Source organism: Sorex fumeus, unplaced genomic scaffold (assembly GCF_029834395.1).
Source record: "Sorex fumeus unplaced genomic scaffold, SorFum_2.1 ptg000169l, whole genome shotgun sequence".
Classification (NCBI taxonomy): domain Eukaryota; kingdom Metazoa; phylum Chordata; class Mammalia; order Eulipotyphla; family Soricidae; genus Sorex; species Sorex fumeus.
The window spans coordinates 6,621,921-6,646,643 of record NW_026606226.1 but is presented as its reverse complement, the minus strand read 5'-3'; the positions used below and the strand labels follow the sequence as shown (position 1 = coordinate 6,646,643).

General features: G+C 46.0%; 1 protein-coding gene across 1 annotated transcript in view; it reads right to left on the bottom strand.

Moving 5' to 3' along the window:
* Positions 1 to 24,723, bottom strand: part of ALG9 (ALG9 alpha-1,2-mannosyltransferase) — an 80,695-nt gene that overhangs the window by 23,197 nt on the left and 32,775 nt on the right. The window contains exons 11-13 of the mRNA XM_056107583.1: positions 24,015 to 24,144; positions 23,061 to 23,208; positions 20,743 to 20,872 (exon numbers count right to left, since the gene is read on the bottom strand). Of these exons, the coding sequence (XP_055963558.1) occupies positions 20,743 to 20,872; positions 23,061 to 23,208; positions 24,015 to 24,144 (408 nt within the window). The remainder of the gene's footprint in view (positions 1 to 20,742; positions 20,873 to 23,060; positions 23,209 to 24,014; positions 24,145 to 24,723) is intronic.

The following is a 24,723-nucleotide window of genomic DNA, read 5'->3' as shown; positions in this document are numbered from 1 at the left end:
TTCCACATAACTCTCTAAAAATGATCCTTTGCATAAACACTTCAGGAAGCAGCTTTTTTGGTCTGAACACCCACTCTGCAACTCCAAAGGACTTCTAAAACATGAAACAAGTTTTTAAAAGCTTTACAAGTGCTATGGCTCTGTAATCAAATAGAACCACGTAAGGCGCAGAGACTCTGGTCATCTGCCTGGATCTCCCTGGGCGAGGGAGTTCTGAGGGTGATATTCAACAGGTGGCCTCAGCCTGGCCTTGTCAGGACCCCAGCTCGGGAGAGATGAGTGACTATACCCCGGTCAGCTTTCGGCTCCAACTCACCCAATCCACATCCAATGAAACTTAAAGCCAAGGTTTCAGAAAGATACCAAGGCAAAAATCATACTACTGGAGATATTAACGAGTGAACAAATTTAATTTCTTTCCATCTTCTCTGGAAAGCAGTGACTGAATATTCTTTTTATTTTTTTTCTTCTGGGAGGCAGTTGCTGAAGACGTAAAACACACAAGGATAAAGATTTCCAGCAGAAAATAGTTAAGGGCAGACTTTCCTTTAGAGGACAAAACAAAAAAAAGTAATAAGAAATGGAGCTTTAACAATCAAGAAAATAAAAAGGCAGGGAGATGGGCCAGAGCAATAGTACAGTGAGTAGGGCATTTGCCTTGTATGTGGCAGACCTGGATTTGATCCTTGGCACCACATATGGTCCCTGAGAACCAACAGGCGTGATCCCTGAGCACAGAGCCAGGAGTAAGTCCTGGCTCTGCGGGGTACGACCCTCCCCCCTCCCCCAAAAAGTCAGGGAGAGGAGACAGCTCCGCCAGCTTAGCACACGCTGTGAATGTAGGAGGCTGGGGTTCAATCCCCGGCACTGCATCTGGTCCCAAGAGCACCACCAGAAACAACCCCTCCGCTCAGAGCCGGCAGCGGCTCCCAAGCACTGCGGCAGGTGGCCCCAAACCCAATATAAAGACAGGAAGAGAAAAAAGGCAGCCTACAGATTCAGAGAATACGCGTTTCTGCAGACCATCTGTAAGGATAAGTAACCCACATGTGTAAGGAATCCACACGAGTGGATAGGAAACTCAAGACAAAACAATCTGATTTTAAAACTGGAAGCGTGGGGCTGGAGCGGGAGTACAGCAGGTAGGGTGTTTGCCTTGCACATGGCTGACCTGGGTTCGATTCCCAGCATCCCATATGGTCCCCCGAGCACTGCCAGGAGTAATTGCTGAGTGCAGAGCCAGGATAACCCCTGAGCATCGCCGGGTGTGACCTGGATAGATTGTGTTCCAAAGAAGACTTACAAAGGGCCCGGCAGTGAAGCACCCTCACACTTATGGGGACGACTATTAGCTAAGAGACAGCAGGGGGTGTGGAGGCCAGGGAACCCCAGCAGACTGTTAGCTGCAAAGTAAATTACACAGCGAGTTTGTTGTCACAGTGTGCAGACCCTGCTACTGAGGGGTGTGGCCCCACCTAAGCGGGGTGTGTGACAGCAAGCTGTATCACGGCAGCGACCACAGCAATGGGGCAGACACAGCAATGTCCCTCAGGGGAACAGATCTGAATGAAAAAGATCCAGAATCTCAAAATGCCACCTAAAGCCCCAGGTTTGTGGCCTTAAGTCATGTGAAAACAACCTCAGGGTCACCAGGGGATGAAAAGTGGTTCACATTCTGCCTAAGCACAGTGGACATCCTGCTAAGGTAAAGGTAAAGGCCCTCCCGTTGATCGTCGATTTGCTCGAGCGGGCCCAGTAACGTCTCCATTGGAGACTTTGTTGTTACTGTGTTTGGCATATCGAATACTCTCGGCAGTTTGCTGGGCTCTCTGAGAGGGGCAGAGGAATCGAACTCGGTTCGGCCATGTTGGCCACTTGTAAGGTGAACGCCCTACCCGCTGTGCTATCGCTCCAGCCCTATTCATGGCAATATGGACAAGCCCAGGGACACTCTGTTAGCTGAAAGGAAGTCAGATGGAGAATCCTCACGAATTTCAAGAGTTCTCAATTAATAGAAGACGGGTGGTTACAAGGGGCTGGAAGAAACAGGGCAATATTCGTTAAAATGTATGATTTTTTTAAAATTATAAGAATATATTCAGGGGCTGGAGCAATAGCACAGCGGGTAGGGCGTTTGCCTTGCATGCGGCTGAACCGGGTTCAATTCCCAGCATCCCATATGGTCCCCCGAGCACCGCCAGGAGTAATTCCTGAGTGTATGGGCCAGGAGTAACCCCTGTGCATCGCCAGGTGTGACGCCAAAAAATATATATATATATTCAGAGGCTAGAGCAATAGCACAGCGGGTAGGGCATTTGTCTTGCACGCAACTGACATGGTTCAATTCCCAGCATCCCATATGGTCCCCTGAGCACCGCCAGGAGGAATTCCTGAGTGCAGAGCTAGGAGTATCCCCTGTACATTGCCAGGTATGGCCCCAAAAAAGCAAAAAATAAAAAAGAATATATTCAGAAAGGAAACTGGCTATAAATGCATTTTTATTCATGTGGGAGGAAATAGTATGAACTGTTTTACCTTAGATGACAAAGATCTGAGGATTTTGTGAAGATCTGGTGGCTATAGAGAATGACACAATGTCGTGTACTTGGAAACCTCCTCAGACAGTAAAATATTTTCACCACAGAAAAACATAAAATGGACGTGACATCAAGACGCATAAAACACCAAAACGAGCATTGTTACTAGAACCACCAGCATACGGAGATGAGGACATGCTTAGGACTTCGTGTTTGGCAAGTCAGAGCACAGGGAAAACTGACCGAAATCAGCGTGTTTGACAGGGGAGAGAGAAGAGCCACCTGCCTGTCCCAGAATGTGTGCTCAGAAATGAACCGAGACAGGGCTGAGAGTGGGAGCACCCAAAAGAGAAGATGCTGGGCTTTTGTGCCTCAGAAACCAACCGGAGCTTTCCCAGCCAAGGTCCGTGGGGGAGCAAGTTCAGTACTGGCTGAGCACGAAGGTGGGGTAAGGAAGGGCTTGGGGAAACAGCTGGAGGCCAGGGCTCCAGACACTGCAGAGTATCCCGCTCTTGGAGTTCTGGGGCAATGGGAATGGAGAAAGAAGAAAGAGTCAATCAGGCACATCTCAAAGGAAATAGCACTGTAGCACTGTCTCCCATTGCTCATCGATTTGCTCGAGCGGGCACCAGTAATGTCTTACAACAAATTGTGAGACCTGCTGTTACTGTTTTTGGCGTATCAAATATGTCACGGGGAGTTAATGACACCAAAATTTCTAATCCAGTGCATTGGGATGGTGCTAGGGTGAGAGTGGGGAGGAATTGCAGTACAGAGTTTGTTTGAGGGGCCAGAGAGATCGTACAGCAGGTAGGGTGCTTGCCTTGCATGCAGCAGAAGTGATTCCTGAACGCAGAGCCAGGAATAATGCCTAAACACCGCTAGGTGTGCCCCCGCCCCCCGCTATAAAAAATAATAAGTCTGTTTGAGTGAGACAGAAGATGGTAAATGTTCACTCTCCAGCTGGGGTGGGAAGAAGAGCAAAGGGGCCAGGGATGCGGCTCAAGTGACAGAACACATACATTATGTGTGTGTGAGGTCCTGAGTTCAAGCCCCAGCATTTCCTGATGTCCCAAGCACCACTGGGGATGGTCTTTATAAAACATATGTAGGGACAAGTGAAAGAGGGAGAAAAGGAGAGAGGGATGCAGGGAGAGGAGAGAGACAGAGAGAAAGAAAGGAAGGAAGGAGGGAGGGAGGGAGGGAGGGATAGAATGAATGAAACTGAAGACCAGTGTGACTGGAATACGGGCAGCCAGAGACTTGCTTTCTGTTTTCACTGCCTGGAACGCTCCCAGCCAGTACTTACAAAATTCCTACTCAGGGGTCCCAGCGATTGCACAGTGGGGAGGACACTTGCCTTGCATGTGAAGCACCCAGATTCAATCCCCAGCATCCCATATGGTCCCCCGAGCACTGCCAGGAGGAATTCCTGAGTGCAGAGCCAGGAGTAACCCTTGAGCATCATCGGGTGTACCCCACCCTTCAAAAATAAATAAATAAATAACAGCAAAATTCCTACTCATCCTTCAGAGTTCAATGAAGTAATTTCCTTAGGAAAGATTCCACTGTCCACTTTAACTAGAGCAAGACTCAAAATCTCATGCTCTCATAGCAACCAGTACTTCCCCAACGAACTATTTCATGATTCTATTCTGTGAATGAATCCAGACATTAGTAAAGGCCCTAAAAGCTGGGGTTGTGGCTCTCATATAGATGCCAAAAGCCAAGTATAGCACCAAGCAGGTGCTGGATAAACGCATTCAGCCAATGCACAGAAAAACGTATGAAAAACAAGTGGAAGGAGAATGAGGGAGGAAAAGCCGTCAGGGCAGAAGAAAGGAAAAAGAAGAGCAAAAGAGCAGAGTGGTTTGGGAGGATGCCAACAGCACTGGGCAGGAGAAAGACGTGGAGCGAGCCAGGGACAAAAGGCTCCATCAGAAAGCTTGGAGGGCCCTGGAGGAAGGTCCAGGCACTGGAACAAATGACTGCGGCATGCGCTAGGCCGGGCTCAATCCCTGGCACTGCATGGCCTCCCGATCACCACCGGGCAGGCCTGAAACTAAACAAACCTGGGCTACGAGAAGAAAGCTGGAGGAGGAGAATCAAAGAAGTAGTCCTGACACGCCAGAGGGGAACAGCTTTCAAAGGCTACTCGAGAGGCTGTGAGGAGCTGAGGACGGAGAAAAGGTAACGGGAACCCCAAAATACATGGACCCATTTAGAATGCAGGGTGGAGACAAGGGAAGAACTGCGAGTCCAACCTCCTCTTCTTGGTGACCTTCCCTGCTGTCCATCCAGCTGCCTCAGCCAAGCCCCACGAGTCCCAAGGCAGGAAGGATGTGAACTTGCATTCACGCATCTATCAGCTGGAAACGACAATGACGCATGTAGCTGTAAAAATAGAGATGTCTGCGAGGGCCAGCGTGGCGTTTAGGGAACATCACGCAGAAACCAGCTCCGCAGAGAACGCCGGTCTGTGTCTCAAATGAAAATCCGCTGGTAAACAAGCGCTGTAAAAATCCGCGAAGTCAGAGGCTCCCAAACTTACTTGGCCAACCCTCCCCCTTTTCAGAAGAAAAAAAAATCATTCTCCACACTCCCCTGGAAATCTACTTTCTTTAAATGAACAAACAGAAAAGCACCCCCCCACCCGAATTTCACCCAGGTTACTACTGCCCCCACCCAGGAGGGAGTGGGTGATATCTCTCACTCTGGATAACACTGCTTTAAGAGTGTAAGGGGCTGACTGAAGTATCAATTGTCCTGTAACCTCTAAGGCAAGTGGGAGGATGGAAGCTGGAATGGTTGTTTAGACACTTTTCCCACGGCTCAGAAAAAAAAAAAATCCAGTTACAACTCAGAGTATCAATAGCAACAACTTGCTGCAGATGCTCTGACACGAATCCTTCACGTCTCAGCAGTATTCCATTGCCTTCCTTCTTTCCAAAACTTGTCTCAAAACTTGATTCATGAGGGCGCCGCGCATCCCTGGGTAAATGACTGTAGTGAAAGCCTGGACTTATTCCAGCTGCCCACTCTGAGGGCAGGGCCAGAGCCGGCCATGAGCGCCACTGCCTGTCCCCCAGTGCCTGGTCAGTATCTGCCACGCAGCTGGAGTCCGGCTGCGGTTGCCAGAGCCGAGACAGGTCACCAGCTGCACGAGCAGACGGGACAACTGCAAACACCACGTGTTCAGAACCAAAACCTGAGTTTCTATAAGTGCCAAGAATTTCTTCCCTTCTGGTCTTCTGGCTCTGGGTGCCAGGCTTTGAACCCTGGCAGGATGAACTCGGGTCCTCTAGAGTAGCACACCAGCAAGATCAAATCACACTGCAATAAATCTACTGAAACGTCTCGAGCAGGCTGCAGTAAACTACTTGACTTTGAACAAGGCTGGAAAATTCACAACAGCGAGAGTTGGCTTAGTGAGATATTTTATAGAATAAAACACATTCAAAGCATGGGAATTTCCAGGCTGGGGTGGTGGCCCAAAGCATCAGGATGTTAGCACTGCATGCCAGAAGCTGCAGTTTCGTCCCCCTGTACCACAAGGTCCCTTGAGCACCACCAGGGGCAACCGCCAACCACTGAACCAGAGGCAGCCCTGAAGCACTGCCAGGTGTGGCCTCAAAGCAACAACAGAAAGTATGGCAGTTTCCTGTAGAAATCAATTTAAAGACCCAGTCCTGGATTCCATCACGGCAACAAGAACACAGCTCCCTCGGGATTGAGGAGGGTGAGTTGCTAACCGGAAGGGGATCAGGGAACCCAAGGGCACAGAAAACGAGCAGCAGAATCACATTTAAAAGCAAGCCCAAATCACACATGGACAACCTCTGCTTATTCTCAATCCACGCACAAGATGTTGGAGACAATTAAGTCCAGACTATTAAGTTTGCAGGACTTTCTGCATGTAAAGAATTTCTGGGAGGCTGGACTATAACTCAGGTGTAAAGCACTTGTGTTCTATAGATTTATTAAACTTGGATTTATTCCCTGGTAGTTGCAAAAAAAGAAAAAGAAGAAATTTTTTTTTTTTTTTGCTTTTTGGGTCACACCCGGTGATGCTCAGGGGTTACTCCTGGCAGAGCTCGGGGGACCATATGGGATGCTGGGAATCGAACCCTGGTCGGCCGCATGAAAGGCAAATGCCCTATTCACTGTGCTATCACTCCAGTCCATTTTCCCCCCCATTTCTAAAGGGGCTATGGGGCTGGAGAGATAGTACAGCAGATAGGGCAATTGCTTTGCTTGCAGCCCACCTGGGTCCGATTCCCAGCATCCCATAAGGTCCCCTGAACACTGCCAGGTGTGACTACTGAGTGCAGAGCCAGGAGTAACCCCTGAGCATTGCCAGGCTTGGCCCCCATACAAACAAACAAACAAATTTCTGAAGGTGCTAGGGAGAGAGCTTAAGTAGTACAGCACATGTCTAGCATATGTAAAGCCCTGAGTCGGATACTCTGGCGGTGCTGGGCAGGGGAATGGGGTTGGGATGTGTGGGGCCAGGACCCAAATTCTGGGCTCTACCAATGCCAGGCAGGCACTGTACCACCATGGAAGCCATCTTTCTGTCCCTGAAAAATATTTTTATTACACTGTGCCAAAGTGTTTTACTATAATAAATATAAATAGAAAAAGAAATCCTAAATGAGAACATAGAGCTACTGATGATGTTTGCTTCACATTCTAAGATTTTGAAAAATATAAACATTTTAAATGGCCTTAACATAGGTAACAACTTTTTTTTTTTACAGTGCTACAGTTTTAAATTACTTATTATCAGGGAAATCCAAACCAAGGTGACAATGAGGTATCATCTCACACCAGTGAGAATGGCACATATCAAAAAAAAAAAAACACTGGGAAAAATCTGTGTCAGTGCGGAGGTGGTGAGAAAGAAACTCTCATCCACAGCTGGTAGGAATGATGTCCTGGGTCAATCCCTAGAAAAACAGTATGGAGATTTCTCACAAAAGGAAGAACACTGCTCCCATAGCCAGCAATTTCCTTTCTTGGTATCTAACCCCAGGAAACAATAACATTCATTCAAAAGGACATTAGCACACCGTGATTTGCAACAGCTAAAATCTGGAATCAACCTAGGTCTCCAATGAAGATGCGTGAATAATGAAGATGTGGTGTACATTCATGATACAGCTACAAGGAAGGTCAAAATCACACAACATGCTGCAACCTGGATGAAATCGGAGGGTATCATGTTAAGCAAAATAAGTCAGAAGGAGATAGTCAAATACCAGATGCCACTTATCTGTGGTATACAGAATAACAGGACAAGGGAATACAAGTCACCAAAGGGGGTACCTAGATTACCCTGGCCCCTAGGTTACAGATCTGAGAAGGACAGGGAAGGAAAGAAATCAACAGGGAGAAGCAAGAGGAGGTGGACAGGAGGGGAGAGGCAGGAGGCAGGGTTTGGGAACACACTGTCGTGAAGGGATGTGGTTTAGATAGCTGAACCGCAGAACCGACAGAACTGAAATCATGAGATCCAAACTACACCAACCAAACTTAAAAATGTGCCCGTCCGGAGGAAGGGAAGAGTGGGGACTGTTGGAAGGAAGCTGGCACTGGTGATGGCATTCGTGTTGGAACATTGCAAGCCTGAAATGCAACTATGATTATAAATCATGGTGTCGTAATTAAAAAAAATTTTAAGAAAAGAAAAAAGAAGTCCACGTCAGAGCGATAATACAGTGGGTAGGGCATTTGCCTTGCACGTAGCCGACTCACGTTCAATCCTCAGCATCCCATATGGTCCCCCAAGCACTGCCAGGAGTAATTCCTGAGTACAGAGCCAAGAGTAATTCCTGAGCATCGCCAGATGTGACCCAAAACTCCATAATAATAATAAAAGTACTTAAAAATTAAAAATAAATCCTATTATGTGCATATAACATATATGCCAGCATTCGTCGACATTTTCACTCTTGTGGAGCTGCACCAATCCTGTTCCACAGACTGCTGGTTAGAACCAAGGTCATAGACCTGTGGTTATCTTTCTAGACCCTCAGACCAGCAGTGGTCCATGGATTGGCGGTTGAAGACCTTCAATATATGCTAGTATATCTGGATGTGGATTTTATTAGCAAGCAACTATACAAGTACTGGAAATTAGCAATTCTCAGAAATGACTCCAACAGGAAAACAGAACAATGCTCTCAGCTAAGAGCCCTCTTCTTTAAAACACAAAATTCGGGACCTTCCAGGAATGCTTAGGAGGGGGCAAGAGCCATTCCCAGTGATAGATAATTCACTGCCTCCAGCCTAGTCACATCATTATGCCCGGGTCCAGATGCACTTGAAGGGTCATACCTGGCAGTGCCCGGAGGACTAGGAGTGTCAGGGATCCAAGTCAGGGCCTCTGAGCTATCTCCCTGCCCCCAAATGTTCTTACGGAATATTGATATTTGCATCAAGAAGTGGAACCTCTAGCTGCTTCTGCCTCTGTGATATAGGTAAGTTACTGTAGCCTTAGACATCTGGTCATCTTAGCAAACCACTAAGATCCCTCTCAGTTTCGAGAAAGAACCGTTTTAGAGAAAACAGTTTCATCACAGTGACAAGTACTCTCTGAAGCCACTGTTGCTCCTCATTCTGTGTATTGTTTTGGTTTGGTTTGGGTTTGGTTGGGTGCCTCACCTGGCAATGCTCTGGGTTTGCACTCAGAAATCATTCCTGGTGGTGCTCTGGGGACCATCTGGGATGCCGGGGATAGAAGTCAGCAGGCCACGTGCAAGACAAGCACCCTGCCTGCTGTACTATCTCTCTCCGGCTCTTGTTCTGTGTATTTTCATACTGAATGACATCCTGTTGTTGAGGTAACAGATACACGAGATCTGCTTTTTCTGTCTTGCCAACATGTGTGCAATCAGAAAGTCTGTCTCACTTCTGGCACTGAACATGATGGAAGGCGCGTATTTGTCAGGGATGGCAAAGGCAAAATAAGATCATTCAGTTCTCTGAACGTGGTGATGTCAAGGAGCTATTTCCAGTGCAGATGTTATCACTGTTACTCATTGTTAAATATGGAAAGGATTAGGGAAATTTTGTGAGCTTGCATGCCTGAAGAGATACTGAATTTCTGCAGCTTCTTTAACTCCCGTGCTTTATCAATATAAAATACAATCTGGGCATGGGTCATGTGCTTTAATAGGAGTCCCTAGAAGCACCGCGCAGAGATCTCTAAGGTCGAATGATGAAACAGAAAACTCAATGGGGCAGGTTTCCCTCCCCGTTGCTCACGCTACACATCACTCATCAACTCGAGCACTCTTTCCCTGAGTCTGGACATGAGCTCAACATACTTTTCACCTGGAGATCCAGTAAGCCACTCCTGGTTGATGTGAAGTATCTAATGAACAGAGACTGTTGTCTTCCTCGTTAAATCAATCCAGCAGGGGGGAAATAGGTCCTGAGATAGTGGTGCTAACATTCAAGAAGCCCCGTCTTCAGATGCCTAGGTTCTCAACAACCACTGGGGTCAAAGAGTCGCCTGCGAGGGCTGAAGGACCTACCAGTCTTGGGTGCATGGGGCCTTTGGGTTGATCCTGCCACTGTACGGTCCCCCAGCACTGCTCAGGAAGCCCCCACCAAACAAAAATCTTAATATAAATAGGCTTCATATTAAGTATATATTTGGAAAATTGATAATCATGGGTGATTAACTTCTTTTGTTTTACAACAGCAAATTCAAGGTTGGTTTGTTTTTGTTCAGTTTTGAGGCCACAGTGTTCAGGGCTTGCTCCTGGTTCTGTGCTCAGAGATCTCCCTGGAAGTGCTTGGAGGGCCACATGGGGTGTTAGGAAAGGAACCCAGGTCCGCTGCATGCAAGGACAGTGCCACACCAGCTGTACTACCTCTCCAGACGCTTCTCCCCTCTGCTTATTTTGTGATTCTATAAAGAGGGAAAGACTTACATCCCCAGCCATTCAGCACCATTATCCATTCAAAAGAGTCCTCCTCCTCCTCCTCCTCCTCCTCCTCCCGTTGTTCATCGATTTCCTTCAGCGGGCCCAGTAACGTCTCCATCATGAGACTTGTTGTTACTGTGTTTGGCATATCGAGTACATCACGGGTAGCTTGCCAGGCTCTGCCGTGCGGGTGAGATACTCTCGGTAGCTTGCTGGGCTCTCCAAGAGGGGCGGAGGAATCGAACTCAGGTTGGTCATGTTGGTCGCTTGCAAGGCAAACGCCCTACCCGCAGTGCTACGGCCTCCAGCCCATTCAAAAGAGTATAAATTCAAAATGAAGCCTACCTAGGTTAAGATTTGCATCAACCTCTGAGTCAGAAGAGGTTGCTCAGGGGTTGGAGTGATAGCACAGCAGGTTGGGTGTTTGCCTTGCACGTGGCCAACCCGGGTTCGATTCCCAGCATCCCATATGGTCCCCTGAGCACCGCCAGGAGTAATTCCTGAGTGCAGAGCTAGAAATAACCCCTGAGCATTGCTGGGTGCAACCCAAAAGGAAAAAAAAAAAAAGAGAGGTTGCTCAGAAGAGCTGAATTGGGAAAATAAACTTGGGGAGGTGGCCTATTTCCTGGTGAGTCCTCTGTTGAGATCCCATGGATAGTCTTTATGAGCTTACTTAAAATTCTGTGAGCTCCCAAAATAGTCTCATATCAAAGTAACAGAGCAAAATATATTTAGGAGCAGAGGTTATTCATGCATAACCTTTTCCCCCAACTAACAGATAATTTAGGGTTGGTGACGTTAAATGAAAGATTTAAGGTGTTAAGATTATATGAAAAATGTTCAAAGATTAAGTAGAAACCAGGGTGGAGGATGTGCTGCCACAGTGCTGGGGACCCAGGGGCCACTTCCTGAGATTCTCAACGTCACTGTGCAAACTTGGCAGTTTGGTGCTTGGGCCTGGCAGTGCGCTGCTGCTGCCATCGGGGCCACACTCACACTCAGGGGGGACTCAGGGGCCACCAGCACCCCCTATGGTTCTGTGGGAAAGGAAAGCGTGTGGTGCCATGGACTCTTCTTGGGGCTTCCACACGCAAAGCATGTCCTCCAGCTTTGAACTATCTTCTTCATTCTAAGACTTTTTGGGTTTTTGTTTTTTATTTTTTTGTTCTGGGGGGCACACCTGGAGGTGCTCAGGGCCTATTTCCGGCTCTAAACTCAGGGATCCGCAGTGCTCGGGGACCAAATGAGGTGCCGGGGGTTAGCCATATGCAAGACAAATTCTTTACCTACTGGACTATCTCTCTGGCCCATAAGTATAATTTTTTTCAGGGCAAAAGATAGTGTGTAACTAATATGGAAAACTTGTGCCACACAACCAAATAATCATGATCACATTCACGATCATCCTGTTGTTTGTCGATTGTCTCGAGCAGGCACCAGTAACGTCTCCTTCTTCCTAGCCCTGAAATTTTAAAAGATCCATATTCAATGCTCTTTCAGGGCTAGGAGAATGAGACCTATCATTGTTACTAGTATTTGGCATACTGAGTACGACACGAGAAGTTTGCCAGACTCTGCCGGCAGGTAGTAATAAGGACAGTAATTCTCATTTGCTCAAACTGCAGGGAACTCCTATAGAAAAAAGATCCGAAAAGTGATTGGCAGGTGAGCTGGAAGAAAAGGTGGTAGAGGAGCATTATGGGAATTGAAAACTACTTTCAGGGGCTGGAGCGAGAGTCCAGCAGGGAGGACATTTGCCTTGCACACAGCTGACCAGGGTTTGATCTCCGGCATCCCACATCGTGCCCCTGAGCACCACCAGGAGTGATTCTTGAGTGCAGAGCCAGGAGTAACCCCCGAGCATCACCAGGTGTGGCTTCAAAACAAAACAAAACTAAAAATAAAAAAAAAAAAAACTACTTTCATAAGGACTTGCAGGTGGAGTGAGCGCAGCAGGGAGGCTAGGCAGTAGCGCTTCAAAGTCCAGCACAGAAGACTGTGCCTCCCAGGCTTTCAGTGGCCATAAATGTGCCTGCCGGGGGAGATTCCGAAGCATCTACATGAAAGCAGACCTAACAGAGCTAAGAGAAAAATTTTCCATCGTCCTGCAATACATCAAGTCTGATAGTGAACCAGCTGAGACACCAATCTGCCAACACAAAGTTTGACATTATAAACAAATGACAGAAGAAAGATGGACTGTATCTCAAATGTCTCTGAGGCCACGGGAGGATATTCAAAAGCTTTAAAGCGAAGAGATAATATTTTCTTTTTCTTTTATTATTATTTTTAAAGTTAAAGGTTAAGTCTTCGGAAGACAATGATAAGGAAGCGAAGAGCTGAACATGAACAATGGAATTAAATTCAAGACTGTTTTTCCAGATGAGAGCTACAGTTCTAAAGGATCATACTATATGGCCCCAAAATCAGCTGAGAGAAACTTCTGATTAAGTTCATTTTTAAATTAAAATCTGAAGGAGGAAAAATATATACCAAGATAAAATGTAAAATGAGACACTTTGAAGTCTAAAAGATGTCATACATTTATAAAACACACACATACACACACACACATGCACACGCACAGAGACCAGAGAGATTAAGGTGTTTGTCTTGCATGCAGTCAAACCTGGTCAATCCCAGACATCACATGGTCTCCCTAGCCAGAATGATTTCTGAGCACGAAGCTTGGAACAGGCCTTGAGTATCACTGGATATGCACCCCCCAAACAAAACAAAACAAAAATTAAAAAAAAAACCATAAAAGGAAGGACTAAATAATTTTCAGGAGAAAATAGAGAATTGGCTTAGAAATAACCTATCAAATATCACTAGAACATTCACTCTGACAGCGTTAAATGAAGGAGGCAAAAAAAAAAAAAAAGGAAGAGGTACTTCACCATTTCCTTCTGCTAAGTCCAGCTGAAAATTCTGGATCCCAAAGATATGGTGTCTATCACCCCTAGTGTGATTATTTATTTTTTAAACTATGGAAAGGCGGGCTGGAGCGATAGGACAGCGGGTAGGGCATTTGTCTTGCACGTGGCAGACCCTGGCTCGATTCCCAGCATCCCATATGGTCCCCCAAGCACTGCCAGGAGTAATTCCTGAGTGCAAAGCCAGGAGTAACCCCTGAGCATCGCTGGGTGTGACCCAAAAAGCAAAAAACAAAACAAGATAAACAAACAACAACTATGAAAAGGCAATCATGATTTTGGCGTTTATTTTGGGTTGTTGGGGGGCCACACCCTGCAATGCTCAGGGATTACTCCTGGCTCTGCACTCAGAAATCACTCCTGGTGGTGCTTGGGGGATCATATGGGATTCCAGGGATGAAACATGGAGCAGCTGCATGCAAGGCAAACGCCCTCCCCGCTGTACTATCATTTATTGCAAAAAAATAAAAGTATGCATTAAAACCATCACCTATCAGATCGCATGTCCTTTTCTCCCGGAAGGGAGCAGAATATGATGCTCACCATAATCACGCCGCTGGAACCTGCACCAGGCTGTTTCACTTGGAGCGCGCCAAAGGGGGGCAGGTGAGAGCCCTCCCCACTCCAAGGGACCCAGACCAACAGCCTAAAACCTCCAGGGCTCAACCGCCATGACTCTGAACGATGCTCTCCACATGCTCAGGCCAAGCCTCACCCACGAGTGAACCTACTACTGGATGGTATGTGGCCACGCGACACTTCATACCACATACCCTACCCATACTCCAAGAGTATAGCACCACATTTGATGGAGTTCAAAGTAGGAGGCAACCAATCTTACAGGGAAATTTTTTTTTCACAAATATATATATATATATATATATATATAAGCACACAAGGTACCTTATAAAATTAAAAAAATTTATATATATATAAAATAGATTGCATATATATATAAATATATATATATATATATTACCTATAACCCCGCCACCTGCTCCAAACCACCATCAAGCTATTATTGAGGCCAGGTCTTCTCTGAAGATAAGGCTTCTCCTCATATAGTCTAGATCAAGCGACAGGTACTGCCTGACTGTGATTGCTTGGGACTTTTCTACCGGAAGCTCTAGTAACACGAAGGGAATGCCACCCCCTCAGGTCTGAGATTTGAATTCAGAAAGACTAGTTTCTTCTCTCCACTTTTCAGTCTCTCATGGTGCAAAAATCTGAAACCACGCTCCCTCAACACATCATCTACAATTCAGAATTCAAAAGACCAGATTTAAATTTGCCTTAAAGTGTAAGCAAAGAGCTCTTTTTTTGTGTTTGTTTCTTTAGATCTAATCATTCTTTCTTGCATCAAAAATAACAAAATTGTAGGGTGACATTAACACATGATCATGGAACAAAAATGTATTTCATTTCATTAGTCACGGGCTACATATCAACCAGCTGTCGAGGCTAAAAATATGCCCTAGTTTAGAGTTTTGTAAAATACAGGCATTTACGATTCATTCTGAAAGAAATGTGACTTCTTCCAGTTTCTAACAAGCCCAAGAGAAGCATCAGAGAACAAAAATGCACCTTTACAGTAATTCCATAAAAAGATGGAGAAGGGAGGGGAAATTCTAGGTAATTTTCTGATTAGAGTATCTCACTGTTCATAGATCATCAATAAATACATGCTAAGGATGGCAATATAAGAGTACATGAGGGATTGGAGCAATAGTACAGCACGGAGGGCGTATGCCTTGCATGCAGCTGACCCTGGTTCAATTCCCGGCATCCCATATGGTCCCCCCAACCAATGCCAGGAGTTAATTCCTGAGTGCAGAGCCAGGAGCAACCCCTGAGCACCGCTGGGTATGACCCAACAAGAAAAAAAAAACAGTACATGAGATGTAACAAAATATATATTCTTGAGTTGGGGGTGTGGCTCAAGTGATAAAAGCATGAGTCTTGCATGTGTGAAGCCCTAGGTTTGATCTCCGGTACGACTCCAGCAGCACCAAGCAAGGCCTCTCATAAATACCTCTGGTGTGGCCCCTCTAGAACAGACAAACATACCCTCAAAGAACAGCCCCTGGGAGTTCAGGATATAGGTGAGGAAAGGCGAGTGCCTACCATGGGCGTTGTGCACAGAATCAAACAAGTGTGTCTCCATGCTGTTCCCTCAGCAGCCGGGGCTGGGGTGTGCAGTGGGTTTTTGGGGGGCTGCACTCCCAACAACAGCACAACATTAGCACAGAGCACCCCCCCCACAGACACTTGTCTTGTTAAGGTCATCAGCACAGTGCACCCCCACAGACACTCGTCTTCTTAGAGGTCGTCAGCACAATGTACCCCCACAGGCACTCATTTCCCTAAAGATCATTAGCACAACGCACCCTCATGGTCATTCGTCTCTTTAGAGACCATCAACACAGAGCACCCCCCTGGACAGTCGTCTCCTTAGCGTTCAACACTGAGCACCCCCACAGTCACTCTAATCTCCTTAGAGGCAGAAGAGCACACAGACTTCCACTGAGGTCCACAGGTCCTATGGCTTAGGAATCAAGTCTCAGAATAGGAGCAGACAACAGGCAAGACTTTGCCCCCAATCTAATTCCTTTTTTTTCTTTTCTATTTTTCTTTTTAGTGTTTGGCTTTTTGGGTCACATCCAGCGATGCACAGTGTTTACTTCTGGATTTGCTCTCAAGAATTACTCCTGGCAGTGCTCAGGGAACCATATAGGATGCTGGGAATTGAACCCGGGTTGACTGCGTGCAAGGCAAACTCCCTACCCACTGTATTATCACTCCAGCCCCTTAACTCCTTTTCTTTAAGTTTTTACATTTATTTAGGGGCCCCCAGACAGTGCTCAGGGAGACCAGGGATCACTCATGGTGGTGCCGAATGAGCTAAAGGGCTCAATGCGAGGGCCATAGGCACCAGTGCCCCCCCTGGTGGTGCTCAGAGACCTCAACACTCAGAGATGCTAACAGGGGCAGGCAGGGATGGGGATCCACCCAGGTCTCCTAACCCTGGTGCAATGTCCCTGGCTCTAAAACTTTAATTTGAAAGAAGCACTCCACTCAGATTCTTAGCGGATCCCAATTTTATTCTACTGTCTTATAAAGCTATTTGAATCTGCTTTGCTTTGGTACTCGGTGCTAATAGCTATTACTCAGGATTTCTATAGAGAATTCTGTTTTTCTCCAATAAGGACTTGAAAAAAGGTAAAAGAAAGGATAAAAAAGAGAAAAACAAGGGGCTGGAGCAATAGTACAGTGGGTAGGGCATTTGCCTTGCACAGTGGACAACCCGTGTTTGGTACCCAGCATCCCATATGGTACCCTGAGCACCACCAGGAGTAAATCCTGAGTGACAAGTCAAGAGTAAATCCTAAGTATTGCCAGGTGTGAACCCCCCAAAATAAAAATAAAAGAAAGAAAAGAAAAAGAAGAGAAAAACAAAAGCAAGTGGCCCCTGGTCATTTATGATGATTAATACAAAAATTACTATTTTAGTACATGTAACTCTAGAAACGAAAAATAACTTTTGGAGGGGAGGGGCTACCCAGAGGGGCTCAGGGACTAGTGTCCAGTCCTGAGATACGTACTGGCTAGGGCTGCTCAGCCTAGCCAGTGGTGCTAATCTTGATGGGCCTTCTCTACAGTGTTTATGGGCTCACAAAGTGTAGGGATAGAACGTGAGCTATTTCCCAAGCCTGAAAACAACTTAAAAAAAAAAAGTATGTTTAGGGCTGGAGAGAGAGTGCAGAGGGGTTAAAGTGCTTGCCTCGCATGCAGCTGACGCTAGTTCTATTCGTCACCATATATGGTTTCCCCAAGGGGTCCCTGAGCTGAGAGCCAGGAGTAAGTCTGAGTACAGTCAGGAGTGACCCAATTCCCCAACACACACACACACACACACACACACACACACGTATGTTCAGTACCAATGCCTACTGATCCCTATAACATCAAAAATTATTAACTACTATATGAAAACATATATGTAAGTGATGTAACATCATATAAACCACAGAAAAAAGCAAAGACAAAAGGAATATCGAGGACTTCTGAAACCATACATCTTAAAGCTTCAGTTTCCCCATTTATAAAATGAAGAGATCCGGGGCTGGAGCAATAGCACAGAGGGTAGGGCATTTGCCTTGCACTCGGCCAACCTGGGTTCGATTCCTAGCATCCCATATGGTCCCCCACGCACCGCCAAGAGTAATTCCTGAGTGCAAAGCCAGGAGTAACCCCTGTGCATCGCCAGGTGTGACCCAAAAAGAAAAAAAAAAAGAGATCAGAAACTCCACAGTGATTTAAGTTCCTCTCTAAATTCCTACTTCTTTTCACTGGTTAAGTGGGAAAAGCAGGAGTAAAGAAAACAGACTGGAGCAGGAGCGACAATATAACAGGTCGGGCATTTGTCATGCGCTAGGCTGACAGAGGTTCTATCCTAGCTACCCCATATGGCCCCCTGAGCCCCACCAGGAGGGATCCCTCAGCAGGAAGCCAGGAATAAGTCCTGACTACTGCCAGGTGTGGACCCCCAAAACAAACAAAATAATAAGATTTTAAAAAATTTTAAAAAATCTACAGTTCTGTTATAACATTTCTTTTGAAATTGCAAATTTGTTTCGATAAAAATTGCAGCTCTTGGGGCTGGAGAGATAGCACAGCAGGTAGGGTGTTTGCCTTGCACACAGCCAAACCGGGTTCGATTCCCAGCCTCCCATATGGTCCCCTGAGCACCGCCAGGAGTAACTCCTGAGTGCAGAGCCAGGAGTAACCCCTGTGCATCTCCGGGTGTGACCCAAAATGCAAAAAAAAAAAAAAATTGCAGCTCTGCCAGAGCCACTTCCACAAGCTCAGGAGCTGCTTGTCCAAAGTCAACTGCCTCTGGGCCAAAGTGATAATACAGGCCTTGCACGAAGGCAACCTGGGTTCAATCCCTGGCATCCCATATGGTCCCCCAAGCACGGCCAGGAGTAATTCCTGAGTGCAGAGCCAGGAGTAACCCCTAAGTATCTCTGAGTGTGACCCAAAAAGAAAAAAATAGTCAGCAGCGTCTGACAATATCCATGCATGGAGCCAGTTGATATATGTGAAACAGTGCGACCATCTCTCCTAGGCACCTGTTTTTCTTTAAGCGGTTGCTGACAAAGTTGGTAAATATTGTGTTTTTAATGCCAACCCCCCCAAATTGTGTCCTATACTACTTAATAATTTTGAGAAACTTTATATAATCATGCTATAGCAAAACTGTCATTTTGGGGGAAAAATTCATCAATAAAGAACTTTATTCTTTCAAATGTAAAAGATGGATACAAGGCTTCCTGCAAGTCTTCTTCAGCATTAAGTCAGTGTCGGAGAAAGGATGTGCGAGCTCCTTCCTAAACAGATGTTTTCACTTCAGATCTATCCTGGACTAGGGTGCTCCCAAATCAGACAGCACATATGGAGTCAGATGGATTTCGGGCCCCAAACAAAACCAAAATCTGAAGAACCCCTGGGCACTGCTGGGTGTCTCTCTCTCCACAAACAAACAAAAACAAGAGTTGTGGAGTATTCCAGGCAAAGTCACCAGGGCCAGAGAGACAGCCAAGGGACAAAGGTGCTTGCCTTGCATACACTCAATCAATCCCAGTCTGACCGCCCATACTTCATGTGGCTCTCCAGGTACTACCAGCAGTTACCTCTTGCTCATGGACACAAGAGTGGGGCCCTGAGCACTGTCAGGTGTGGCCCAAACACCCCACCCCAAACAAAAACAAACTAAAAAATTAGGGAACAATAAAATGAAGGAGAGATTCAGGCAGATTCTAAATCCTCTCGCAGGTTCCTTTCTCTCTAATCCATCTGTTATACCATTTATCGGATTAGGAACATTTATGGGAAACTATGTACCAGACTATGGTAAATATGAGCGAGAAAAAAATCTAATCTCATAATAAGCTTCCAAAACATACATCACTGTTACAAACAGAAATTGAAGTTAGTGCAAAAGAGAAGCTCACTAAAAAAACAAGGGCACTAGGGTAAGCAACAGAGCTGGGATATGAACTCAGGCCTATTTGATCCTTCCTGATCAAGTGCTTGCAAAGCCTGCTCTCAGAAGAGCATCTGCAGCTGAAATGGAAACCACTAATAACAACCTACCCTGCCCAGGGATATTTTCATGTGACCCAAGTCAGGCTTCACTTAGACAAAGGAAGCGCTGCGAGAGGCACTCAGCAGAACAGCCCTCTCCCCGTCTCCAGGGGACCTGCAGCATGCAGCTAATGACACCCATGGGCAGAGCTTATAGCTAAAACTCACAGGCCAAGAGCCACACGCCAGGGGCTGGAGCGACAGGACAGTGGATAGGGTGTTTGCCTTGTATGCAGTCGACCCAGGTTTGATCCCCAGCATCCCATATGGTCCCCCAAGTACCATCAGGAGTAATCTCTGAGCCAGGAGTAATCTCTGAGCATAGCTGGGTGTGACCCAAAAAAAGCAAAAAAGAAAGAGCCACACACCAAAGTCCTGAGGTCTTCGTGAAAGCCCAACTAGACCCAACCCAGGAGACTAAGGAGAAGCTGCCGCCACAGGCTTGCTTCAGAGGAAAACCAGAAGTCCTGCTGTTCTCGTCGAAGCAAAGGGACCCAAACGGACCCACATGACAAGAGTCTGGCATGAGCTCTGTCAAATGTTTCTGAAGCAGAGCACCCAAACAGGTGCTTTTTAGTAATTCTATAAAAATTCTATAAAATGAACATTCACCGTCACCAGGAAATTTTCTTTATTGCTGCCACTTTTTGCCAAAAAGATCTGACAGGTGTTGAATGGCCAAAGCGTCATCTTTCAAAGGCTCAGAAACAAAACCCTCGTAGGACTTCAGTGGACCGAGACAGGTGGGGACAAAGAGCACGGCCCTGCAAGACTGCTCCAGGGACCCACTTTGAAAACAGCCTTTCCTGACCGTGTTTGCTTAAAAACAGAATACACAAGAGCTGCATCAGGCTCTACCTGGTAGTTGGAAAGTCCCCCCCAGGTATCTTAATGAACCAAGGAATAAAAGTTTTAGGATGTGTTGAGAATGTGGTTCAAATGGAACTAAACAAAACTTTCCCATTCAGCTTTGAAAAGATACTGACTTATTTGTTTTATGCTGAAAAATAAAGGAAGGAAGGAATTTGGAAATGAAAGTGATATTGTTCATTCTTTCTCAACAAATGTTGCTATCATCACTCACCCTAAAGAAATCACTTCTAAAGAAATTGTCATCTGTCTCCATTCTAATATGAATACCAACAGATTTCGGGGCCAGGGGAAGTATAACAACAGTGCCCTTACATATCTCGATGGCTCCTCCAGGTTCTGGTCATTCATGTCTGTAGGAACAATCCGGGTGGCCAGTGATCCCTCTGCAAAAGGTTTTGGTAACTGGCCCCTGAACTCCGAAGGAATGAACTGAAGCTGCCAACTGTCAGAAACACAAATAAGGAGAAAAAGAAAACACAGAGGCTCGTATTGCTAAATGTGCTTGAAATAAACAAGCCAAAGACAAGTTTCATGTGAAAAACATTTCACTTGAGGAAGAAAATATTTCTGCTAAAACCTCAACCAAGGAGAACTGAGGCAGAGGTCAGACTTCAGTCCAAAACTGTTGAGAAATGTTCAACTAAAGGTCTCGACCATTTCACCGACTCTCAGCAGGGGAGATCTGCAACCAAACGGCCGTCCAGCACACAAACCAGGGAAGCATGAACGTGTGCTAGCAATTGTAGTATGGAAAGAGAGATTTATCAAAAGTATCAAATAGAGAAAATAGCGGAGTGTAAAAAGACACCATGAATGGGTGAAGGAACTTTGTTCCTGAGTAATTCTCAAACGTATTTTGAGAGCTGATGCTCTGAACAAACCATCAAACTCTTTCAAATGCTAAAGACTTAGAAGACAAGTTTTTATTTGATGATTAAACGGATCTGTGCGCGGAAGAGACACCAGGCTCGAAGCTGCAGAATCTCGCCCTCCACTGCAGCAACATAACAACATGACTCATCTTTGCCTGACCTCCCCTCCCTAGTCCCTAAATAGGACTTGTTCTCTGTTCTCATATTTGAATTAAGCAAATACAAGGAACTCCCGAGCCTTTGCTCTCCCAGGCAACAGCAGAGAGCTGAAGGAAAGTGGGGCAAGGTCTGAACCCAAGAGTTCCCTAGACACCAGGTGACCTTTCGCTGCTGTTGGAGGCCCAACGTTTTTCTATACTGTTCAATGCCATCAGCCTCTCAGGGGCACTTTTGTTTTATTTATTTATGTATTCATTGTTGTAGCTGGTGTTTGGAAGAATTTTACTTTTCTTTCATTTCTACTTTATTTAAACACTGTGTGGGTGCCAGTTGGGGGGGGGCTGGGGGGCTAGAGCGATAGCACAGCGGTAGGGCGTTTTCCTTGCACGCAGCCAACATGGCTGACACGAGTTCGATTCCTCCGCCCCTCTCGGCAGAGCCTGGCAAGCTACCCGTGATGTATTCGATATGCCAAACACAGTAACAACAAGTCTCATGATAGAGACGTTACTGGGCCCGCTTGAGCAAATCGATGAACAACGGGAGGACCGTGACCGTGACTGTGGTTTACAAAATTGTTCATAAGACAGTTGTTATGGGCACTCAATTCTCCATCACCAATCCCCTCACCAGAGTGAACTTCTTTCCACCTTGTCCCCATTTCCCCAACCACCTCTCCCTGCCTGCCACGCCTGCCTCCTTACAGCAGGCACAAAATAACTTATTTTATAATGCTTGTTACAACTTAACTGGCTAATGACATTATTGAGAAAAACTACAGTAAAAGGAAATTTGTGAAAACTGTTATATCTTACTTGAGGATTTGCTAAGCCATTTGTTGTTAGTTGAGCCTCCTGGGTTACTGTTTTGGTCTCCTGAGCTCAGCTGGCATCTATGTTACTTCTCTCAGGGGTGTGTGAGGAGCAATTGACACCAGGTAATGATAAAAATCGGTCACGGTCCTCCCGTTATTCATCGATTTGCTCGAGCGGGCCCAATAATGTCTCCATCATGAGACTTGTTGTTACTGTGTTTGGCATATCGAGTACGTCACTGGTGGCTTGCCAGGCTCTGCCGTGCGGGCGAGATACTCTCGGTAGCTTGACGGGCTCTCCGAGAGGGGCGGAGGAATCGAACTCGGGTCGGCCATGTTGGCCACTTGTAAGGCAAACGCCCTACTGCTGTGCTATCGCTCCAGCCCAACGATAAAAATGTAAATATGAATTCTTAGGAAGGCCCACGAGCAGGAGCCTAGACCTTGGTGGTAAGGGGCAATGCAGAGTGCAAAACTTGTCTCCTGACCACAGCAGTAAACACAGAAAATACTTTCGGAAGAAATTTAAGAAGAAATTGCCCAGGACTAGAGTGATAACACAGCGGGTAGGACGTTTGCCTTTCACATGGCTGACCCAGGTTTGAGCCCCGGCATCCCATATGGTCCCCCAAGCACCATCGGGAGTGATTCCTGAATGCAGAGCCAGGAGTAACCCCTGAGCAACGCTGGGTGTGACCCAAAAAAGAAAAAAAAAAAGAAATCTCCAAAGAATTGCTGCTTTTCACGCCATGATATGAAACCCTGGGATTTAAATGACAACTTACTTATCAGGCAGAAGGAAGCTGCTGGGAAACCGATACCACTCTTTACCCACACAGACATTCACAGGTCTGCCTTCTGGGACAGTGTGGATGGTTGGGTCGGTAGCGATTCGGTAGAATTCTGGATACAGATCAAGGGGCCCGTGATATCCTGAAGGGAAAAGAGCCAGAGGGGCGTAAGAGGAGCTTCTGACATTTCAGCATGATGCATGTTAACGTCTTACTGTAATCCATGTGAAATTTGAGAATGTGACAGCCCACAGCCACTCCAGCAGGAAGCCGGCTCTGCTGGAATAAAATGTCTCTGTAGTTAACAGACATGACAGCAGAGGCCAGATCTTGCCCAAAAGAATTTTTCTTTTTGCCTCTTTCACATCCTTCCACCGTTTAAACTCCATGCTCTTTGAGTGCATTTTAATATTCTGGATCCAAGTGCTGATTATCAGAAAGGATATAATCACAGTAAATGATCCCCAAATTTGGATCCTCCAGAGTTCCTTAATTTGTCCTTTAAAAGGAGAAAGTATCAGGGGCCGGAGCGATAGTACAAGCAAGTAGGGCATTTGCTTTGTATGAGGCCAACCCAAGTTCGATCCCCAGCATCCCATATGGTCCCTGAGCCTGCCAATAGTAATTCCTGAGTGCAGAGTCAGGAGTAAGCCCTGAGCACCACTGGGTATGACCCAAAACCCAAAAGGAGAAAATTATTGAAATAAAATATCAATAAGAATAAAACCAAGAGAATTACAGTTAATCACACTGAAAGGAACTCTCACTCTTCACTTTAATCCAAAAGTATAGAATTTACATCCTTTTCATAATATGACATCTACAGGTTATCCCAATTTAAAGATTCTTCTCCTAGCTTACACCAAAGTATATTAAATAATGTGTAACAAACATAATCAATTGTGAAAAACATCAGGAATATGGGGAAGGTATTCCCAGTGTATTTACCTCTGAATAGTGCCACGGAGCGAGAAAAGGAAAGGATCCCAAAGAGGAAGACGGTCCCCAGTGCCAGCCAATTGGACGTGATGGTATAATGCTCTAGGCGGTACCATTGAAACATGAAGTGGTAACATTTCTAGAAGACAAAACACCCTGCACTGAAGAAACACTGCGATAGCTTACAGAATACACATGATCAAAGACACATGATCAAAGCAAAAAGAACCTGACTGAAGGTCTGAGCATTTGGAAACATCAGTGGGGACTCCCCTACAAACCCAGACTGACCTGAGTAAAGCAAGCTTAGCAAACTTATCTAAGTAAAGCAGACTTCATTAAGACTGGCAGTAGGGGCTGGAGCGATAGCACAGAGGGTAGGGTGTTTGCCTTGCATGTGGCTGACGCAGGTTCGATTCTCAGCATCCTATATGGTCCCCCAAACACTGCTAGGAGTAATTCCTGAGTGCATGAGCCAGGAGTAACCCCTGTGCATTGCCGGGTGTGACCCAAAAAAAAAGCAAAAAAAAAAAAAAACTGGCATTAGATCAGCCCAGTCACAGGGCTTGTGAAGAATTTAATCTTTCAAATGCTATAAAAAATTTATTTGCTATTTCTTTAGTACCTAAAGCCTTAATAATTTTTTTTCTTTTTTGCTTTTTGGGTCACACCTGGTGATGCTCAGGGGTTACTCCTGGCTCTGCACTCAGGAATCACT